The 20,104-nt window shown below is 38.6% G+C and overlaps 1 protein-coding gene across 12 annotated transcripts in view; it reads left to right on the top strand.

The window, feature by feature from the left end:
* Col4a4 (collagen type IV alpha 4 chain) overlaps positions 1 to 20,104 on the top strand; it is a 151,208-nt gene that overhangs the window by 40,184 nt on the left and 90,920 nt on the right. For all 12 annotated transcript variants that reach the window (XR_006850819.2, XR_006850818.2, XM_046439821.2 and 9 more), the window contains 15 exons: positions 72 to 206; positions 1,080 to 1,124; positions 2,040 to 2,156; positions 5,286 to 5,354; positions 7,836 to 7,871; positions 9,549 to 9,611; positions 10,647 to 10,682; positions 10,885 to 10,926; positions 14,057 to 14,137; positions 14,852 to 14,905; positions 15,179 to 15,238; positions 16,089 to 16,133; positions 16,440 to 16,493; positions 17,268 to 17,337; positions 17,904 to 18,008. Coding sequence is in view for 10 of the 12 variants with exons in the window: in XM_046439821.2 (XP_046295777.1) it covers positions 72 to 206; positions 1,080 to 1,124; positions 2,040 to 2,156; positions 5,286 to 5,354; positions 7,836 to 7,871; positions 9,549 to 9,611; positions 10,647 to 10,682; positions 10,885 to 10,926; positions 14,057 to 14,137; positions 14,852 to 14,905; positions 15,179 to 15,238; positions 16,089 to 16,133; positions 16,440 to 16,493; positions 17,268 to 17,337; positions 17,904 to 18,008 (1,012 nt within the window). In the remaining 2 variants the exon portion in view is untranslated. The remainder of the gene's footprint in view (positions 1 to 71; positions 207 to 1,079; positions 1,125 to 2,039; positions 2,157 to 5,285; positions 5,355 to 7,835; positions 7,872 to 9,548; positions 9,612 to 10,646; positions 10,683 to 10,884; positions 10,927 to 14,056; positions 14,138 to 14,851; positions 14,906 to 15,178; positions 15,239 to 16,088; positions 16,134 to 16,439; positions 16,494 to 17,267; positions 17,338 to 17,903; positions 18,009 to 20,104) is intronic.

Genomic DNA, 20,104 nt, shown 5'->3' with positions numbered 1-20,104 from the left:
GACCTGAGTGACTATATATTTGTGTTAGAAGACACTACATAAAAATCACGTCATGCCTCCTTCCTTCTCAGGGTCAACCAGGACCACTAGGGCCACAGGGTCCAATAGGGCCCTTGGGGCCCCCTGGGCCCATTGGGATTCCAGGAGAGAAAGGACTGAGAGGTGACATTGGCCTTCCAGGAGCAGCAGGGGAGAAAGGAGATAAGGTAAGCTGCTTCTTCAGGGTAAGACTCACATTTCCCTCTCACCAGTACTGCTCTGCTAGGTTTTTATGATCACCAGCAGTACATACTCACATCTTGTGATAAATTAAGTCTGAATTCCTCTGCCACAACCAATCCTCATCCCAACTCCCCGCTCCAGAGGAGCAGGCCCAGCTAGACCTTTCTCTATACATTTAAACCCCCTAAGTGGGTACCACTGATACGTGGCATTGTTTAGGGGGTTGGCAAAAACCTAAATAACATAATGTTGTGTATCATGCTAAACTCTTCCTTTTCCACTCAACAATATGTCTTAAAGATTTTTCTATATTAATTGATACAAATTGAATGTATTCCTTTAATAATATGGTATCATACACCATAGTGTGAATAAGACTGTATTTTATTTCCTGCTAACGAGAATCTGAATTTCTCCCCCGACTTTGTTTAGTCCCAGTGTGCAAAAGTAACCCCATATATTGCTGTTCACATTGAAGAGTTTGTTACTCCAGGATAGATTGTGAGAAATTAAATTTCTGATTTAGCATGTTGAGTGCTATATTTGAATTGGCACTGCAAAATGCCCTCCTAAGTATTCACCAAAACACTCTTAATCATTGGTGCTTAAACTCATGAGCCTAGGACTAGGGATGTGGCTCAGTGGTAGAACACTTGCCCACTGCACATGAGACCCTGAGTTCAATACCCAGCTCATCCTCACCTCCCCCTTCCCCAAAGATTAAACTCATCAATATAAAAGCAATGACCACTAAGTGTTTTTTAATGCATCATCAGTTATTCAAATTGTTGTAAATCAAATTGTTAATCTAAGAATTTAGGAATTTTAAAATCTGTTTTGTTTTCTGGGATTTTTAGGGTCCAACTGGTGTTCCTGGATTTTCAGGTTTGGATGGTGTACCTGTAAGTATCACTAAATTTCTCCATTTTTTTCAAAGAAGGAAGAAACATTAATTATAACCTTTGAGATCACATGTTCAAAAAGCATATATATTGGGCAAATTGGCTTTTATTTTGTCATCTTGGTGCAGGGAAGGGTGCTTACATTTTAATTTTATGCAATAATTCTAAAACCAAAATGTTTTCTGTGGAGGGAAAACTTTTCAAACAGATAAGGGAAAACCATTCAAGATGGGAACTAGATGCACTTGCAGTTTCAAGTGCAGTGTTCTGAAATAAACGTATTGCTCATAATAGATGTTTTATTTTCTGTTGAGTCTTAAGATTGAAAATGGGCTTAAGACTCTCATTTCTAACATGAAAATCAGATGGAAGAATGAAGAGGTATTTGGGGGCCTTTGCAATTCATTCATTAGATTCTAAGAATTCCAAGCAAAGTTTCCTCCAAAATCTTCCAGAACACGCCAAACTAAATTAATTTAAGTTTGACATATTACACATTTTTTATTTTATTTACTGTATTTTTTTTGGGGGGGGGTATCAGGGATTGATCTCAGGGGCACTCAACCACTGAGCCACATCCCCAGCCCTATTTTGTATTTTATTTAGAGACAGGGTCTCATTGAGTTGCTTAGTGCCTCTCTAGATTGCCGAGACTGGCTTTGAACTTGGGATCTTTCTACCTCGGCCTCCCACCAAGCTGCTAGGATCACAGGCATGCACCACCACATTCGGCCCACACTTTTTATTTTTAGTTTCACTCTGCCACACAGCACTTTTAGGTGGGAAAGGAAGTTTCACAAAATTAAACAAATAAAAACGAGAGTCACAACTGCCATAATTTGAGATCCACATTGCATAAAACTTTGTGTTATGGTATTCTTGCAAAAATCCTTCACTTATGATTTTGTTTTATAGGGTCACCCAGGGCCTCCTGGATCCAGAGGCAAACCTGGCTTGAATGGCTACAATGGCTCAAGAGGTGATCCAGGGTTTCCAGGACACAGAGGAGCTCCTGGCTTGGGAGGCCCCCCAGTAAGACTCCCATAGCTCACCCTCATAGGAAACTTAACTGAAAAGACCCCATGGTAGGAGTAGGTTTGGTATGTTCAGGAAACAGCGTTCTGGCAAGTGTGCCTGGAGCACGGTGAACAAATAGGGGTAACTCAGAGTGGGGGTAGAGAGGTGGACAGGACTGGAATGAGTAGGGACTGATGATAGACTGTGGATGGAACCAGATTTTCTTTTCCATGAGGAGACACTGAATAGTTTTAAGGAAAGAAGCAAATTTATTTGATTGATGTTTCATTAAGATGTCTTTGGGTGCTGGATAGTAAGGAAAATGGAGTAGAGAGGCCAATTAGCGAGATTTATATTGCTTTTCATTCGGGGTTTACTTCCGTCTAGGTATGTCAAATAGAAAGGATTTAATACAGGGAGTTTGCACTTATCATCATAGTTAGAGGTGTGGGTTCACACTTAGCTGAGATCCAGAGTCAGGAATCTGCTTGTCCACTATCCACTGTCTCTCACTGTTATGTCCAGATACCAGCAAACAGGTTTCTACTTTTCTGTTTGGCAGCAGCAGCTGACCAAGACAAGGATCTCTCCCTCACTCCTGCTTTCCACATCTCCTGAGTGGAACTTAATTCACATCCAGCTGCAAAGGAGTCTGGGAAATATACCTTTTCTCTCTGTAGCTTGTGTAGGGCAAGAAGATAAATTTGAAAGGGATGGGAATGGATGTCCAGAAACTGGACAATAGTCAGCTCTCAAGGACAACTATGGTGCTCTTGACTTTAGTTTTCTTTAAAAATGTGGACTTCTATTTAAACACAGCTTCAGTCAAGGATATTCTTTCATATTCCCTTTCTCTCTACCTGTTATTTGTCCTCTATTCTTTATATTTATTTTCCCCCCTCTCTCTCACACACACTTAAATAAAGATTCAAGATAATTTGACCTTTCAAAATTTATTTTCTGTGACTATTTTGCAGCCTTTCCTCTTCCCTAATTAAACATTATTTCCCAAATCTCTTCTAAAAGATTTTCATATGATCACCACCAGAGTCTTCTACTTTTTCTTCATGCATCTTTCTTTTGCTCCGCATCCCAGTGGAACTAATCTGAATACAGAATCCAAGGAAATTCTGAGCTCACATTTTTCTTGTGGTGGCACGTAGGTACCATAGCCATCTTTCACTGTGAAGAGTCTCTGCCGCCCTTTGCTGTCACACTCAGCCATTTGGAGATTCGAGCACAGGCTGTTGGATGTACATTTCTTAAGCTCTTCAAATTGGACCAAACCTTATTCCACTGAGCCACGCACATCCAAGACAGCAGGGGTTCCAAGCTGTAGTTTTGACACAGCATGTAGCGCTGACAGTAGTGCTGAAGTGTGGCACTGTGGTCTCTTTGCAAATCAACTTCCTTTCCTTCCCTCTCTTGTTCTGGAGGCAGTCAGTCCTTGCTTTGCATGGTAATGTGACAATGGCCATGCAAGCTAGCATCACAGAGAGCATCCTTATTGACCCATGAGATAATTTGCTATTGTTCTGTGACATTTAATAATATGTTTTGTTAGTGTTAAAAATCCTCTTACTGTCACTAATAAAAATAGAAATAAAAAAATTAAAACTACTATTTACCTAGTATACTATAATTTAAAACATTGAGAATCAAAGGGTGTTTCATTTCTTTGTTAAACACTTATCAAGAGTAGTTGGAACTGTGCTTGTATTCTTGTTGCATGATTTATGAAACCAAATGAATATGTTTTCTATGCGTTAGCAAAATGTCATACTCCTTTGTAAGTGTGGACTGGTTTTCATTGTGGTGGGGCATCTCGCAGGGTTCCTTTACTGGGAAGCTTTTGCCTGTGTTATATCTTCATTCTTTCCATCACAACCCGTTCCTCTTTATGTTGCACAGTTTGTCCCCCTGCCTTCAGGCTGTGTGTGTGAAGTCCCTGGAACAACAGTGGGGTCCACATTCTCCTGGTCAGCTCCATTTGGATGTCACTTTCAATGTGGACATTTTTTTCATTCATTTGGTCTTTGCTGGCTGATTCCCTCTTTCATGGACCCATTTTTGTAACATGTCATTTGGGGGAGATAAGAGACAGCACATCTCTGTGTTTTGCTGTCTGTGTGTCTGTGCGTGTGCTCTGAATGATAGACGTGCAGGAAACAATCACAGACAGGCTTTGAAAGAATGACATCGTCTTTCAGTGATCATGACTGACATCTCTTATTCCTGTAGTGACCTGTGCACTGAAGAACTAGCAGGGAAGTTTGGTCTTTCTGCAGTTACTCAACTAATTTCAGTTATGATGGGAACTAAAGTTTGTACCCTGTTGTTGGAGGACTTGTATTAGTTAACTATGGAACTGAATTCATGCAGATTGGACCTGTATAAAGCCAATTGCTCTGTATAGGCACATGTGAGTCCTCAAACTCTTGATATCACCATAAAACCCTCAAATATTTCCCATTGGAAGAAAACCTGGTGCTCTTGTAAGTCAGGTCAAATTTGAAATTTGTATGTTTTTTTCATAATAGTTTGAATGAAGAAGGCAAAATTTTTATAAGGCAACCAACTTAAAATATATTAAGATATTAAATAGGATATTAAGATATAACATAGAAAAACCTGTGAAGGAAATACTTTGAGACTTTTCATTCACTTAAAAAAAAATACCCTAAGCCAATAGTAGCTACATACAAAAATCTTCCCAAAAGAACATGCTATAGTTTTGAAAAGTTAGTCTTATGTAGAATATAAGCTCTATTTTAAATACAAACACTGAAATGGATAAAAAAACAATACTTTCATTTTTTAACTTTTTCTCGTGCATAGATTAAAATTGCAGAATTGGATATTTTTAAGAATAATGTCTATACTTTATATGGTGAGGAAAATGCAATCTTCTAGCTGAATAATGAGTAAATAACTATATATTAGTGAATACTCTGTCTTAGAAGATTCCTTAACAGACCCTAACTATATGAAAACTTTAGGATGATAATAATAATTAAGATGATAAATCTCCACTAGTGAAATTGCTCCAATGGCAATTTTACTGGTGAGTAATATTTCATACAAAAAAGAAAATATTGAAATAGTAATATTCTTTTTCCTCTTAAGTGAATATTTTATTTCCAGGGCCTTCCTGGAGAATATGGAGAAAAAGGAGATTCAGTGTTCATTTTAGGTATCATTAAAGGTATTCAGGTAAGTATTATGATCATTGTGGGTGGAAATTTTTCTTCTTCTAAGGAGGTGAGCTGTGTGGGAAACACTTGGACAGGGATTTCCTGAGGAGTGTCACTGGATGCATTGATTTTTTATCATTGCCCTGACATACTTAGATGGCCCCTTGCTTCTTGTGTGAAGGCAATGGCCTTAGCCGCTATGGCTATATAATTCCAGTGTCTCCTCATCTCAGAGTTGCAAGGATACATTTATTTCAAGATTTTTCAAGTTTGTCATTGTTGGTATTTGGGGCCAGATAATCAGTTGCTGTGGGGGCTTTTCTGAGCACTGTAGGATATTGAGCAGCTTGCCTGGCCTCTGGACTCTACCCACTAGGTGCACGTAGCATCTCCGGATATGACCAAGTGTCCCCTGAAGGAAAATCAGCCCTTGTTGAGGACCACTCATTTATTCATAATTAAAATATTCTAATAGTAATACTTGTCCTCATGTATAATAAGTCACCACTATTGATCTTGTGAATTATGGAAATCTTCTAGCACTATCATTTATAAATTAAGTGCTTCTGTGTTTTTAGCAGACACACTGATGTACAAACATTCCAAAATAAGCTCTTGAGTGACCAACTCATCTCTGTAATATAAGACGTCATGGATAAATAAAGGATGGTCAGAAAAAATGATGATCAAGAGAAAATATAGTACATTTTCAAGACATATGGTTATACCCTCTAAAGGAAGAATATTCTACCACAATTAGTTAAAACTCATCCCAGACTGCTACTAGACCCTAAGTTCTGTGGCCACACTAGAGTGCTGATCCTTTTTGAGAGCTCACAGTATTTATTTGTAGTCTCTGCCCCCATTCATACATGAACAGCAAGAACTATGATTCTGCTTAATGCTTAAACAATATAATAAACTTCATAGCAAAACAGGGTCATTCTAGGAGCCAATGTGTTGTGTTGGAATGAGCAGACTGACCCTTAGTTACCATGTGACCTCAAGTCATCCCTTGACACTCATTTCCCTTCCTTATGAAAGAAAATTAAAATATTATTTACCCTGCTTTCCTCTCAGCATTATCAAGATGACCTGTTATAACAATTCAAATTGCAGCATATTGTAAACTGTAACGTACTTCCTATATTAGTTATGGGGATTATTATTATCTTTCTGTAACTGTGATGATAGAATACTCATGGAAAGAGAGGAGGTATAGAGAATTCCTTGTCTTAAGCAGAAACTAAATAAAAACAGTCTGTAGATCAAATAACTTTGAGAAACCATGTTCTTAAGTCCATATCCACTTCTGACCCATTCAGATGGCTATTATAAAAAAATGACAAAACTAACTGGTGTTGGCAGCTACCCAGAGAGTTGGACCTCTCGGTCATTGCTGGTGGGAATGTAAAATGGCTTAGCCGCTGTGGAAAACAATAGAGCAGTTCCTCAAAAAATTAAACCCAGGTTCCCATATGACCCAGCAATTTCGTTTCTGGGGTACATAACCCAAAAGACTGAAAGCAGAGTCTGGAACAGGTACTTTTGAATCCATAGCAGCATTCTTCACAATTGCCCCAAAGTGGAAGTTGCCCAGGTGTCTATCAACAGATGAACGGATAGGCAAATGAGTATGGGTGGGTGCATTCCTACAAATGTGTATTCTTCATCCTTTAAAAGGAAGGGAATTCTGACACATGCAGCAATAAGCATGAACCTTGATCACATAATGCTAAGCGGAATAAGCCAGTTGGAAAGGGGTAGATATTGATTCCATTTACATAAGGCCCTCGGTGGTCAAACTCCTAGAGAAGTAAAGTGGAGTGGCAGTTGCCAGGGGCTGCGGGGGCCCCTGGGGGAATTAGTGTCTAATGAGTACAGAGCTTTCTCTGGGGAAGATGAAAAAGTCTGGAGGTAGGCCATGGTCATGCTTGAATAATAATGCGCATGCACTGAGTGCCACAGAAATAACTGTACGCCCCAAAGAGGTTAAGATATCTTATGCATAACTTATGTTTTTTAAGAGTCTATATCCAAGTGAATACACACCTAAAACAGGTTGAGTCTCAGTGCAGAGTCGATCATTACGTCTGGACAGAGGCAAGTTTGAGAGACACTCCCCAGAGCCCCTTCTACATCCCCTGTAGGGTGGTCGAAGGAGCAAGGCCAGGTGTGTCCATGAGACCAGAGACAGGCAAACTGCAAGGAGAAGGGCCAGAGTGCAGTGAGAACTTAGATAAATTTAAACAGAAAGGCAGTCTTCATTCTATGTCATCATGACTTTCCAGTCCCCACTGAGTAGGAGGAGAATTCAGGGCCTGGGAATGGAGAAGGACAGTCACATCCCCAGTGTTGATCTTCCCAACACTAAAAAATTGAGCAAACCCCACCCTTAGTCCAGTCTAAATAATTCCTATGTGTGTTCTCATTTTTACATCCTGTGTGTTTTAGGGAAATTGTGTGGCTCTTATAAAACTATATGTTGCTATTTTTACAGGGAGACAGAGGGGACCCAGGACCACCTGGCTTACCAGTAAGTCTCCCAAGCAGGCCCCATGCTTCTCTTTCTTCTGCAAATAGCCTACGATGCACTCAATTTTAAACCCAGCAGGACCAGCTGCACAATTTGATGGTCCCACCTGATTCCAAAAGAAAATGTAGATCCCTTATTTAACAATTGTTAAGAACTTCAGATGGAGACAGCAGAGCATGAAGTTCATCTGTGACAGGCACACAGGTTGAGGCCCACAGGGCAGGCCTTGGTCTCATGAGGCCTCCCCTTATCTTCCCTTCTCTCTTAACCATCATTTGGGTTGATCAGGTCTATGCAGACACTTAATATTTAGGAAGGTAAGTCTGCTTAAAAACCCCATGTATAATAGGCCTCCTGCAAATACCAAGTGGAAATTATTTTACTCTGCCTTTCGGTGCCATTTTTGCCTGCCAAATTAGCAATTGCATATCCTATTTAATATTTTGCTCCACATCCCCTTCCCTGAGATGTCGGATTCAGTGATCACATTATTCTTGTAGAAAGTGAGATGTCCTTGATGGCACTGTTAAAATAACAATTGTCCTGTTCATTCTCCTAATGAGAGTGATTTCATTACATACTTGCAAATCATTTGACAGGAGCAGTGGAGCAAAGGGCCTCTCTCCACCCTTCCAGGGTGACCCAACTGTAACCATTCCTTGCTAAAGTGTTCACGGTTATGCCACAGTAAAAGGAAAAATGTAATAACCAACCTAGGTGCCCTTCAACAGATGAATGGATAAAGAAAACGTATATATACAATAAAGTATTACTCAGCCATAAAGAAGAATGAAATTATGGCATTTGCTGGTAAATAGATGGAACTGGAGACTATCCTAAGTGAAATAAGCTAGTCCCAGAAAGTCAAAGATCAAATGTTTTCTCTGATACATGGAAACTAGTCTCAAATAAGGAGAAAAAGAAAGAAAGAAAAGGGTAGGGGGAATTCCATCAAAATAGAATAAATATCAGTGAAATAGAGGAAAGGGATTGAGGAGATGGTAGGACAGACAGGATAAGGGAGCAACAGTGGCTGAATGTGACCTGACTGTCCTATGTATGTCTATGAACACATCACAGTGGATCTCACCACGAGGCATATCAAAAGACACTAATTAAAAAACAATCTCCATGTAAATAGCAGAAATCAGTGGAATAGAGGGAAGGAAACAGAGGCAGGTAGAAGGGAGGGAAAAAGGAAGGACTGACTTAGGGAAATTTGTGTTCCATGCTCTTATCATTGTGTAAGCTATACACAAGTCTTAATGTTATGTATAGCTAAAAAGAACCAATAAACATTATAAATACATGCACATTTTAATATTAATTAACATAAAGTAATATCAATGTTTTTGAAGCATTCTGATATATACCAAAATAACAATATGTAGAAATTTTATCAGTCTAGCCACAAGTTTTCTTCTCAACTTTTTTTATACAAGGTTTATTTGTAAAAAAGTAGATTGATTTCTGGGTGTTTACAGGACCCTACTGTAGGGTTTGTCCCACCACCTGGAGACTGCCCCCTCCGGCTCTGTGGACACTGCTCCAGCTGAGGACCTGTCGGGGGGATTGATTAATTCGATGGTTTTTATCTATTCTGATTATATGTGGCTCTTGCTGTAAGGGGTGATTATGATTTATCAAAATGAATGTGCTGATTTTTCTCCTGTATAGGGACCTAGGGGTACAAGAGGACCAGCCGGCCCCATGGGATATCCTGGAGCACCAGGGTTAGTGGTAGGTACAGCTCTGCTGATGCTATCCCTCTACAAACCCGGAGTTGACATTAAGATGCAGTAAAAAGAAAAAGAAGAAATGAAAAAGGTCAAGTTTCAGTCTTGGTTCAGACATACGTGGGCTCTTTGAGAGGTCATAAAATCTGTCCATTCAGCAAAATCACATCATTACTCTCTGGAATCCATCTTCACACACAGGGACCCCAGCGATAAGCCACTGTACTCATATTCATATCGAACTGTAGCCCATCCACTATAAAAAGTCAGTCTTTTGGAGGCTGAGGCAGGAGAAGCGCAAGTTTGAGACCAGCCTCAGCAACTTAGCAAAGCCCTAAGTAACTTATTGAGACCCTGCCTCAAAAAAATAAAAATCAAAAAGGGCTGGGGACATAGCTCAGTGGTAAAGCGCCCTGCCCTGGGTTCAATCCCCAGTACAAAAAAAGTCAGCCTTTTATGTTTTTTTATTTTTAATTGTCACATAAAACTGTACATTCATGGGGTTCAGTGTGATATTTTGATACATGTTTACATGTATGATGATAAATCAGAGTAATTAGCATACCCATCACTTCAAACATTTATCAAACCTTGTTATTTTTCAAATTTTGTTATTAATAATAACTGTATATTTTTCAAACTTTGTTTTTGAAATATTTAAAATCCCCTCTTCTAGCCATTTTGAAATATACAGTAAATTATTTTTAACTATAGTTGGCCTGTTGTGCTATAAAACACTAGAACTTAAACTTCTTAGAAAAGTACCTAACTGTTGTGCCCATTACACAACCCTTCTCCCTGCCCCCTCCTCCCCTTCCCAGCCTGTCCAGCCTCTGGTATCTACGACTCTCCTACTCTCTACTGCTAGAAGATCTTTTTGTGTGTGTGTGTAGGGGGCTTCCACATATGAGTGAGAATATGTCATGCACATTTTAAAATCAAATGTTTGTTTCCCAAATAAACTTAGGGCAACCAATAAAAAATATATTCTGATGTCTAGGACTGATAATTGATTTGTGGGTTTTTGTCATTGATTTAGGGACTTCCGGGCCATCCTGGGAATCCAGGTTTGAAGGTAGGTGGTCATGAGTAGGATACCTAGACACAGCCCATGCTCAGTGAAATACTGGTCACCTGTATCTGTCAGTTATCTTCTTCCACCTATCAAAGTATTTAAACCTCAACTAATTTATTTACTTAAATGTTAATAAGTAGTCTTAATTAATTTTAATTACTTTTTTAACATTCAAAAGCAATAGATTTATTTCCTTTTTCAGGGCAATCCTGGTGTAGGAGTGAAAGGTCAGATGGGAGACCCGGTAAGGACCCCCTTTTGCCACGAGGATCCTGGGCTGAAATGTGCATGCTGTCTAGTTGTGTAGGCTCTTGGATCGTTGGGTTCAGGTCTAGTGTCTGCCTGATTTTATGACTGAGAATTTCTCTTTGATGAATTATTATGGCACCATTACCCCTGACTATAAAATGGCAGTTTTGACCAAATTTAACACTATGTTCAAGTTAATTTATATGACACATTTCACCCTAGCAAAAAGAGATTTAGCATTTTTAATAATATATCTAGAGTGGCAGTTTTGTGTAATTGCTAATTTGTTTGAGTTAATTTCATTAAAACCCTAAACTCCATACATAAATATAAGTAACTGGATCCAAGCGCATTTAGTAACATGCTCACCCTCCCTCCACTTCTCCTCAATGTCCCCTTCACCCCCAACCCCCTCAAGGTCCCCTCTCCTGCCTCCCTTACACCCACAGTCCTTTCTGCTGAAGCATGAAACTTAGTAAAGATAAGCTTGAGAAGAGTGATTTAAGATGGCAGCTATCTGGAAAGAATCTGAACGTCTTAGATGAGTGGCTCTTTTAGCAACTGTGGGGAAGAAGATATTGAGAATCTCTTATGTGTAAGGCCAAGATTGACACTGAGTGTGGAGACTTGGTAGGACAAACCTTATTCCTGCTCACAGGGGGTTCTGATATGCTTAAGTTTGAGATAGTCATTTTACAGATAGTCATTTTACTACACAATAGTCAAAAATACATAGGAAGCTAGGCGTGGTGGCCCATGCCTGTAATCCCAGCAGCTAAGGGGGCTGAAGCAGGAGGATTGCAAGTTCAAAGCCAGTCTCAGCATCTTAGTGAGGCACTAAGAAACTTAGCAAGAACCCATGTCAAAATAAAAAATTCATAGGAAGATTTCATGATGTGGGGAAATATTTATGATAGACTGTTGATCAGAGAGTTCAGGTTAAAGAAGTAGAAACCTAACATTGCAAAAGGAGCAAAAACAAAAAGATATTAAAATATACATTAGAGAGGGATTTCTCAACCTCAGCACTCCTAATAGCTCACTATTGTGGGAGCTGTCCTGTGTATTGCAGAATCTTTGGTGGCATACTGGACCTCTCTCTGCCCACAAGATGCCAGGAGCATCTCCTCCATGCCCAGCCCCCATTTTGACAACTAAAACTCTCAGTACATTACAAATGTCCCCGGGGGAAAGGGTATTCAACCCACCATCAAACCTCTCTTAAATTCCTCTAAACCTCATTTTTCTTCTCTGTGAAATGGGTGTCATATACTGCATAATTGTAAGTATTATTTTATTGAATAGATAATGCACATTAAATGTTTACTATCATACATAGAAAAGAACAAAGCAAATTCCCAAATATATAATTATTAAAACCATTATTGAACCACTGACTTATGACTGAATGAAAAATACACTGAAACAATCTTTTTTGAACTTGGGAAATTGGGGACCCTCAAGAATACCTTTGCCAAAGCTGCAAAAGCCCACATTTCCATTTGAGACAGGGTGTCACAGGGCCAGGCAAGCATTCCAGCCAGGGCCATTCAGTGCCACGGCAGCTGAATGCAATTGCAGACTCAGGCTATAGAATAACATGGAGGCATTTGGCTCTGGGCTGGCCCCTCAAATGATCTAAAAAATGCTTATAGTAAGTCTTTTCGATTGGCTGGGGAATGAAAGCATCGTTTGGAATTTGGGTACAGATATCTCCTGTGTTCAAGAATATGTTTTCCCATCCTGTTTTAAGAAACACAGACCTAAATGGTTGTGACTAATTATTTCCAGACAATCTGATTATGGACTTTTTATAGTTCAGCCTTTGGATTTTCCTTCTTTGCACTTTTGACTACACTGAATATGTGGTACTTTCATAGCATGAAAAAATATTATCGTGGCCCATATTTTAAAGACATATCAGGTTTGTTGGCCTCTCAGGGTTTCATTTGGGGTCATCTCAGAAAGGAAAGTTCTCACCCATACATGCTGCTCATTTACCTGAGTGTTATTGATCTGTAAGATGCACCATGTAGAGCAGTTGTTACATTGCTGTACATGTATAGCCGCCACTTAGTAATGCTAAATGTGAAGTGCTGAGGCTGTGAGTCCCCTAAGTGTGTATTGTAATGTATTTTTGCCTTTACAGAGTTGATTTTATATATCTGTGACCTGTACTTTCTGCTCCACTTTTATTAGGGGCTTTTCCTCCATTCCATGATGTTTTCATGTATATTTTTGATTCTTGTGTTATGCTGTTAAGCAGCAGGATACATCAAGAAAAATTGAATAATTCTAAGCTTAGAATAAAGGTAATATTCACAAAAGTGTAAAATAATTACCTTCTAGTTAAGGGTGAGAATTAATGGCAAAATCAATTTAAGGTACTTTTTTTTCCTTCAAGAGAACAGTATCTATAATGACACAAAAACTTTTGGCTAATTATTTTGTACAGAGAATTGAAAATATTATTTAAAATAATATGAAACAACCTAAATTTTTTTGAATATAAACTATAAAAAGACTAACTCTAACCAGAGTGGAATGGCTTATATATTATAGTATATTCTTAAGATGGATTATTTTGTAGACATTAAAAATCTTGATTCTGAAATTTTAGTATGATAGGAAAATTATCACAAAATATTGTCATAAAAATATAAAATTACTTAAGAATTTAATAAAATAAAAATTATATTTTATATTTTAAATTATGCTTAAGTAATTATATAGATTATCCTCATAATAGTACATGTTAAATTGCATTTAACAAACCACTTATTCACATATATGTATGTACACATATGTCAATACATATTATATATGCACACATATATGTGGAGATACTTAACACCACTAAAAAACTATACCAACCTCTAATGGAGATCATATCTAGATGGTAAGATTATGGATCATTTTGATTTTTTAAATTTATTTTTAACCATAACCATTTATTACATTTTGCTAAAAATATTTTAAATTATATGATGCATTTGCCATGATTGGTATTTTAAATTCATGACATGCAGGATTAGAAGCATTATACCATCATGCATGGGTGAAAGTTTTCTTTGTTTAAAAATGTGAATTAATATGAAATTTCTATTCTCTTGATATTTTTAAAGGGTGAGGTTGGCCAGCAAGGTTTTCCTGGACCCACCTTATTGATAGAGCCCCCTGATTCTAGTCTCTACAAAGGAGAGAAGGTAACACCCCGTCCATAAGTCACTTTGGTGAAGTTGTAATAGAAAGTATTCTCTGAACATGTACCTATGGCCCCAGAGTGCTGAGCTCCTCATATGCATCCCTGCAACCCCTGTTCTCAAAGCTACCCAGCTGCTGAGTGGCAAACCTAGCTGGGCTGCTAAACCGTGCCCAGTCCTCCAAAACGTAGGGCCTCCTGAATGTTGTTTTGATATGTGGACAGAAAAGGCCACTCAGGTCCCAGTTGTCCTTCAGATGTTGTAGATGGATTTAATGTTTTGATGATCGAAAGGGTAACAAATGCACAGAGGTAGACACATAATAGACACTCTGCAAGTAGGAATTCCTCTGTCAGCCTCCAGCATGGATATTACCAAGTCTACATTAGGCTCTGTTGTTCTCAATTTTTGGTTAAATTTCCCCGCCCGACTCAAAATGGGCCACTTCTTTCCACGGCTGCATCTCCAACTTGCAGAATTCCCTGTTTGTATCCCGGTTCCAAGGTAGTCCACCCCCATGCTTCTATACTTCTCCTGTGGTCTGAACAGGGTCAGAGTTGTAGTGTTTACATCTCAGCTGCAGACTGTGACCGGTGACGGACAATTCCTCATTATAGTAAACTAGTGAAACAGGTCGTCACAAGAGGTGATTTCTGGAAGAGATAGAATTCAGTATGCTAAATAATAAGTCAGATTATTTCCATTGGGATTTTTTAGGGTATAAAAGGAATTCATGGGATGACTGGATTGCCGGGACCACCAGGACATAAGGTAGTTTATTTAAGGGCCTTTTAATTTTCATTTGTATGAGATGCTATCTTAATTCCAAATTTTATTTTACACGGTCCTTGGCATTGCTTTAGATGCTAACATATCTTACTAGAACTTTTCACCTTGCTATAATCCTATGGGGCCTCTATTCTAAAGTAGTTTTCTGTAAGCTGTCGGACAGTATTTGTTTTTCTGTTTCTCATTTTGTTCTTTCTTTCCATGTTGATGAAAGATTGTTGCTTGAACCTTTCTAAACATTGTCATCTTTTAAAGGGAGAGCCTGGTATTGGTGAAAAAGGAGAGAAGGGTATTCCTGGATTCCCAGGACCTCGGGTAAGGATCGTTCATCATTAACTCTGGTGAATCTGGAGGCCAGGATCTTTCACACATTGTGTGATGAGCTGTGTTCCTATGAGCTCAAAACTGGAGAATACCTCACATAAGAACAATATACTTTGCACAACAAGAGTTGTGTATGTCCCAAGACATCTCTTCTGTTGACCTCATTTAGATGAAACAAGCACACAGAAGACAGAAGAATTGGGGAAAGGGACAGGGTGGTGACATTGTCCTTCTGGCTCAGAGTCAATGTGATAGTCACTTGGAATGGTTAATTTAAGGCCCTTTCATAAAATAAGGTGCTGGTCCAGGGATAGTTGCTAGAAGAAAAGCACAATGTCAGGCCCCAGACATCATACATGTCACTAGTGGGATGCTCCACTATGGAGGCCAGTTCCCAGATGGTGCGGGCACTGAGCTTATTTGACCTAGATTTGGTACTGACTGTTTCAATATTGGCTTCCATGGCCATTTTTATTGGTGATGTTGAATAAAGCAAGTATGAATTTTCAGACAAATTATATTGCAGTGATTTCAAACATTTTTGGTGCAGTGCAAGCATTAAGTTAAATAAAATTGGAAGAACAACAGCAATAGAAACACATTCTTAATTGAAACACTGGCTATCATATGAGTTGTTTTTAATAAGACTAAACATCAATTAAAGTATCAGATGTCATAAAGAAATGGAATCCTTTTTATATTTATTTCCTTTTATTCACCTACCTTTGCAAAGAAGACTAAATATCCATAGAACAATCTAAGGTTAAAAAAATAATAATGCATTGAGTGGACATGTGCATTTTGATTTAACCCTGCTTGTTCATTTTCATCCATCTATTAGGGTGACCCTGGTTCCTACGGATCTCCAGGTTTTCCAGGATTAAAGGTAAACATACACCATTATAGTGATAATAGATGCATTTTCATTATCAAATGCAGTTCAGAATCAATCACAAGTTGCCCTATTGCATGCCAACATTCACAGAATTGGAAAGGCCAGCATTCATTTTATGGATTGCAGGATTTAGCTGTGGGTGCAAAACCTGAAGCACTAAACTGCCTGATGCAGCCCCAGAGCAGTGTTGAGAGCGGGTCTGAGTGAGCATGCATTGTCCAAATTAAATGAAATTGAGGCAACATGTCACCTGATCATATGTCATTTTTTAAAATGAATGTTTTTGCTTGTTTTTAGGGAGAACAAGGACCGGTTGGAGATCCTGGGCTGTTTGGATTTCTTGGCCCAAAAGTAAATGACTGAAACTATTTAAGATAAAAATTTATACCCTTTATGTTATCAAATTTATTTCAAAAATATTTTGAAGAATCAAAAGTGTAACTTTCGAAAGAGTGAATTTTATGTACATTATTTTTATGTGTGCCCTACATTATTGTGCATGATTACTATGTTATCAAATCATTATCATATTAAGCATGATTATGATTTACATTTGAGAAATAATTCTTTTGAAACGGGGTAATAGTGAAAGTTTCAATAATTGCATGGCATTACATAGTATTGAGATGGGGTCTTGAAGAGCAGTCTGCTTTTTACCACCATGGCATTTTTTTCTTTCTTTTGTAACCTCTGTGACCTCACATTCAGTCCTAGCTCAGGACGTAGTTAAAGAAGACAATACTTGCATCTAAAATAAAATGTAGATTCCGATCTTATTAGGTGAATAAGCTATTTGCACTAGAGTACCAAGTGATCAGAGTACATCCAAGAAATTGAGTGATTCCTGAAGAATTTAATTTATGGGAGTAGAATAATTTTGTTGGAGTTAAAATTTATTTTTCTTTTGTGAAAGCTTTGTCAGTTCACCATTTAACTCTATGCTTTGGCTGGAGATTAGGTATATCTTTGTCCTCCTAAGATTCCATAAGTCAATCATTTCTCTAGTCAGCCTATAATCTTGACTTCTTATAAGAATGAACACAGTCCTTCTAACATATGTTTAATACCAAGGCAACACCATTGAAATAATAGTATTTCTGAAAAAAATTGAATGAATAATTTCAGGGGGATCCTGGAGACCGTGGGTACCCTGGACCACCAGGTGTTTTGGTAACTCCATCTCTTCCACTCAAAGGTTTGTGTTCCTTTTTGTTCCCTTATAATTTTTGCAGAAATGGGATTTCAGCGATCCAGACAAAAGAGTCTGGCCCAGTGGTCTTGTAGCTTGTACATCAGGAAGGTTAAATACATAAAGTATAGCAGGAGAATAGATTCTACATGTGCAGGAAAAGATGCAGAGTTGTACATCCTAGTTCATGTCTATTGCCATAAGACATCACATTTTATTTCAGTAGGTAAACTGTATGCTGGGATTTTTATTACGTCATCCATCAGAAAATAGTTTTATTTAATTGCCACAAAATGGATCAGATCATTTTTTTTACTAACATAAACAAGATGCTACAGCCAAGAAAGGCATGGCCTAAATCAATAAGAGAACTCTGCTCAAAGTTTATGTATTTGCAGAGAAGGGATGGCAGAAGGCTATCCCGTCTAAGATATTCCACTTAAAATGTGGCAGGAAACTGCTTGAGTCTCCTAATTAGACTTTACCAAGCCTCCCCCGCAAAAATCATTATGTCTGAATTTTAAAATGTATACTAAATTTTGTTTATTCACATCTGTCATGATCTTTGGCAGGTCCTCCAGGGGACCCAGGGTTCCCTGGCCGCTATGGAGAAATGGGGGCTGTTGGACCACCGGGTCCCCCAGGTCACCCTGGCAGACCAGGAGACACTTGTCCAGGTAGGAACCCACTATATCTCATATGCCAGATTTCCTACCTCACACACCTGTGATCCTCAACTTTAGTTGAGATTGAGATCAGCTCTAAAGAAAACTGATGCTTGCATTCAGAGCAGATTCAGAATGCTGGGCTCTGAATTTCTAGTGCACATCCAGGGTTAAGGAGCATTGTGCGCAAACCAGTCAATTACTTACTTGGAAGGAATATGGGTTCCTCACCTGGACCTCAGAGATGGTCAGTCAACAGAGTGGTCTTGCGAGGAAGGTGTGGGTCGTATAACAGACCTCCTACAGAACTGTCACCTCAGACACTATGGAATCTGCTGCTGGGTTATAGTGTTTCCTCAGCTTCCCCAGTCTCCTGGAAGGCTCTCCCTGTTGCCACAGACTTGTAAAATTCTCTTTATCCACCTAGGCCCCAATCTAACTCTTCTCCATGAAATGTGCAGATAAAAATGATGATTGCAAAAGGAAACTTTGATTTAGCCTTACTTCAAAAACAAGAGGCTTTCCACTCTCACCATAAAGAGCCCCCAAAACTGTAGGTCACAGTGACATTGGACAGAAAGCCTGGGAAAGAGGTCAACTGATACAAGGACTCCAACTCCTCTGGGAGCTGTGCTGGTCAGTATTCTTGGCAAGTTTAGGGATCAAAAAGGTTGGAAAATGTGTGTGTTCTCTGCACCCAGGGGAATTGACTACATCTGTTGAATGAATGTAATTTCATCTAGCCAGTACCTCTTGTTATATTTACCAAGAGGGCCTGAGAAGATTCCTGAGATATTCAACTTCTAACTTCAAAATTCTTGTTTAATGATCTTTAAATCTACTTTCCTCTTTGTAAGATGTGATGACCACAAAAGTAATGAGCTTTGTTTAATTCATTTAAAGCTAATGTAATCTTGGCTTAATTAACCTAGGATTATGTAAATCAGATAGAATATTCTGTTGGTCAGAAAGCACTGAACTCTGGTCTTAGATTTCTCCTTTGGGGCTTGTTTATAATAAAATAATGTCTCCTGGAGATTGAAATCAAAACACAGTGGGAGGAAGTAAAAAGGGTCACTAGCAGATTCAGATCAAAATAGACAGGAAAATTCTCAATTCCACAGCCCTATTCAAGTAAATAGACCCAATGGTTTTTGAATCTTGACTATAAACCATCATAGTATGTGCTTTTATTTTACATTACATGTACAACTTTCTATCCACACAGATTGAAACATAATAATACCTTTTTGGTATAAGATACATTCTTTTTTCCATTTCATTCTTTTGAAAAAATTTTTTGTGTGATGTTAGACACAATTTAATTGATGTCATGCTCTTCTGTGTGGGGCAAGGCTGAGATATGCCACCCAGATGGATCAGCTTTCTCCTTGTCCTGAAACAAGACATAAGGCAGCAACCACATCAACCACAGACTGGATGTGGAGAATCCAAGTCAGCTCCCCAGGAAGGCAGGAAGTCCAGATGGTCGCCAAATGCACAGGGGCACACTTTTATCTGTTCTAAGTACACCCATATTTTTAGCCCTGTTATAAAAATTTTATTTGATAATTATCTGTAGTATCTACCATGGGATAAGAAAGGCTTCAGAGTCAGTCAATGATAACCCAATCCCAGCCTTACCATTCAGTGGAAACCACATAATACAATTAGGATAGTAAAACTCTTAGAAATTTACACTATGAACTAGAAACATTCTAATTTCTACTACATACAAGTTTCCCATCTGTAATAGGGAGTCTTGTTAGGGTTGAAAAAGTTATATGTATACAGTCCTTCAAATTCAGCCTGGTGTACAGCAAAATCTCAATGTGTGAGCTATTACTATTGTCACTGATACTTGGCCTAAACTTTCTGTGCCTTATCTGTAAGGTATAAACTCCGCAGAGTTCTTTGAGGAGGAAAGATGATTTTTGCAAACATAGGCAAAGCCCCAGCACATGTGTATACATTAATGGTAGCCATTAACTTACCCAGCATGCTATGCTTACCCATTATGACAGGTTTCAGTTGTCTACTGCTGAACAAACTACTTAAAACCTAGAGGTTTGAAACAACAGCAATTGGTGTGTCACCTCTAACTCTGA

This window comes from Marmota monax, unplaced genomic scaffold (genome assembly GCF_021218885.2).
Source record: "Marmota monax isolate L192 unplaced genomic scaffold, Marmota_monax_Labrador192_F-V1.1 WCK01_AAM20220418_F8-fsc00041, whole genome shotgun sequence".
Lineage (NCBI taxonomy): Eukaryota > Metazoa > Chordata > Mammalia > Rodentia > Sciuridae > Marmota > Marmota monax.
Note: the sequence above shows the minus strand (reverse complement) of the source record. Positions and strands in the feature narration are given on the sequence as shown.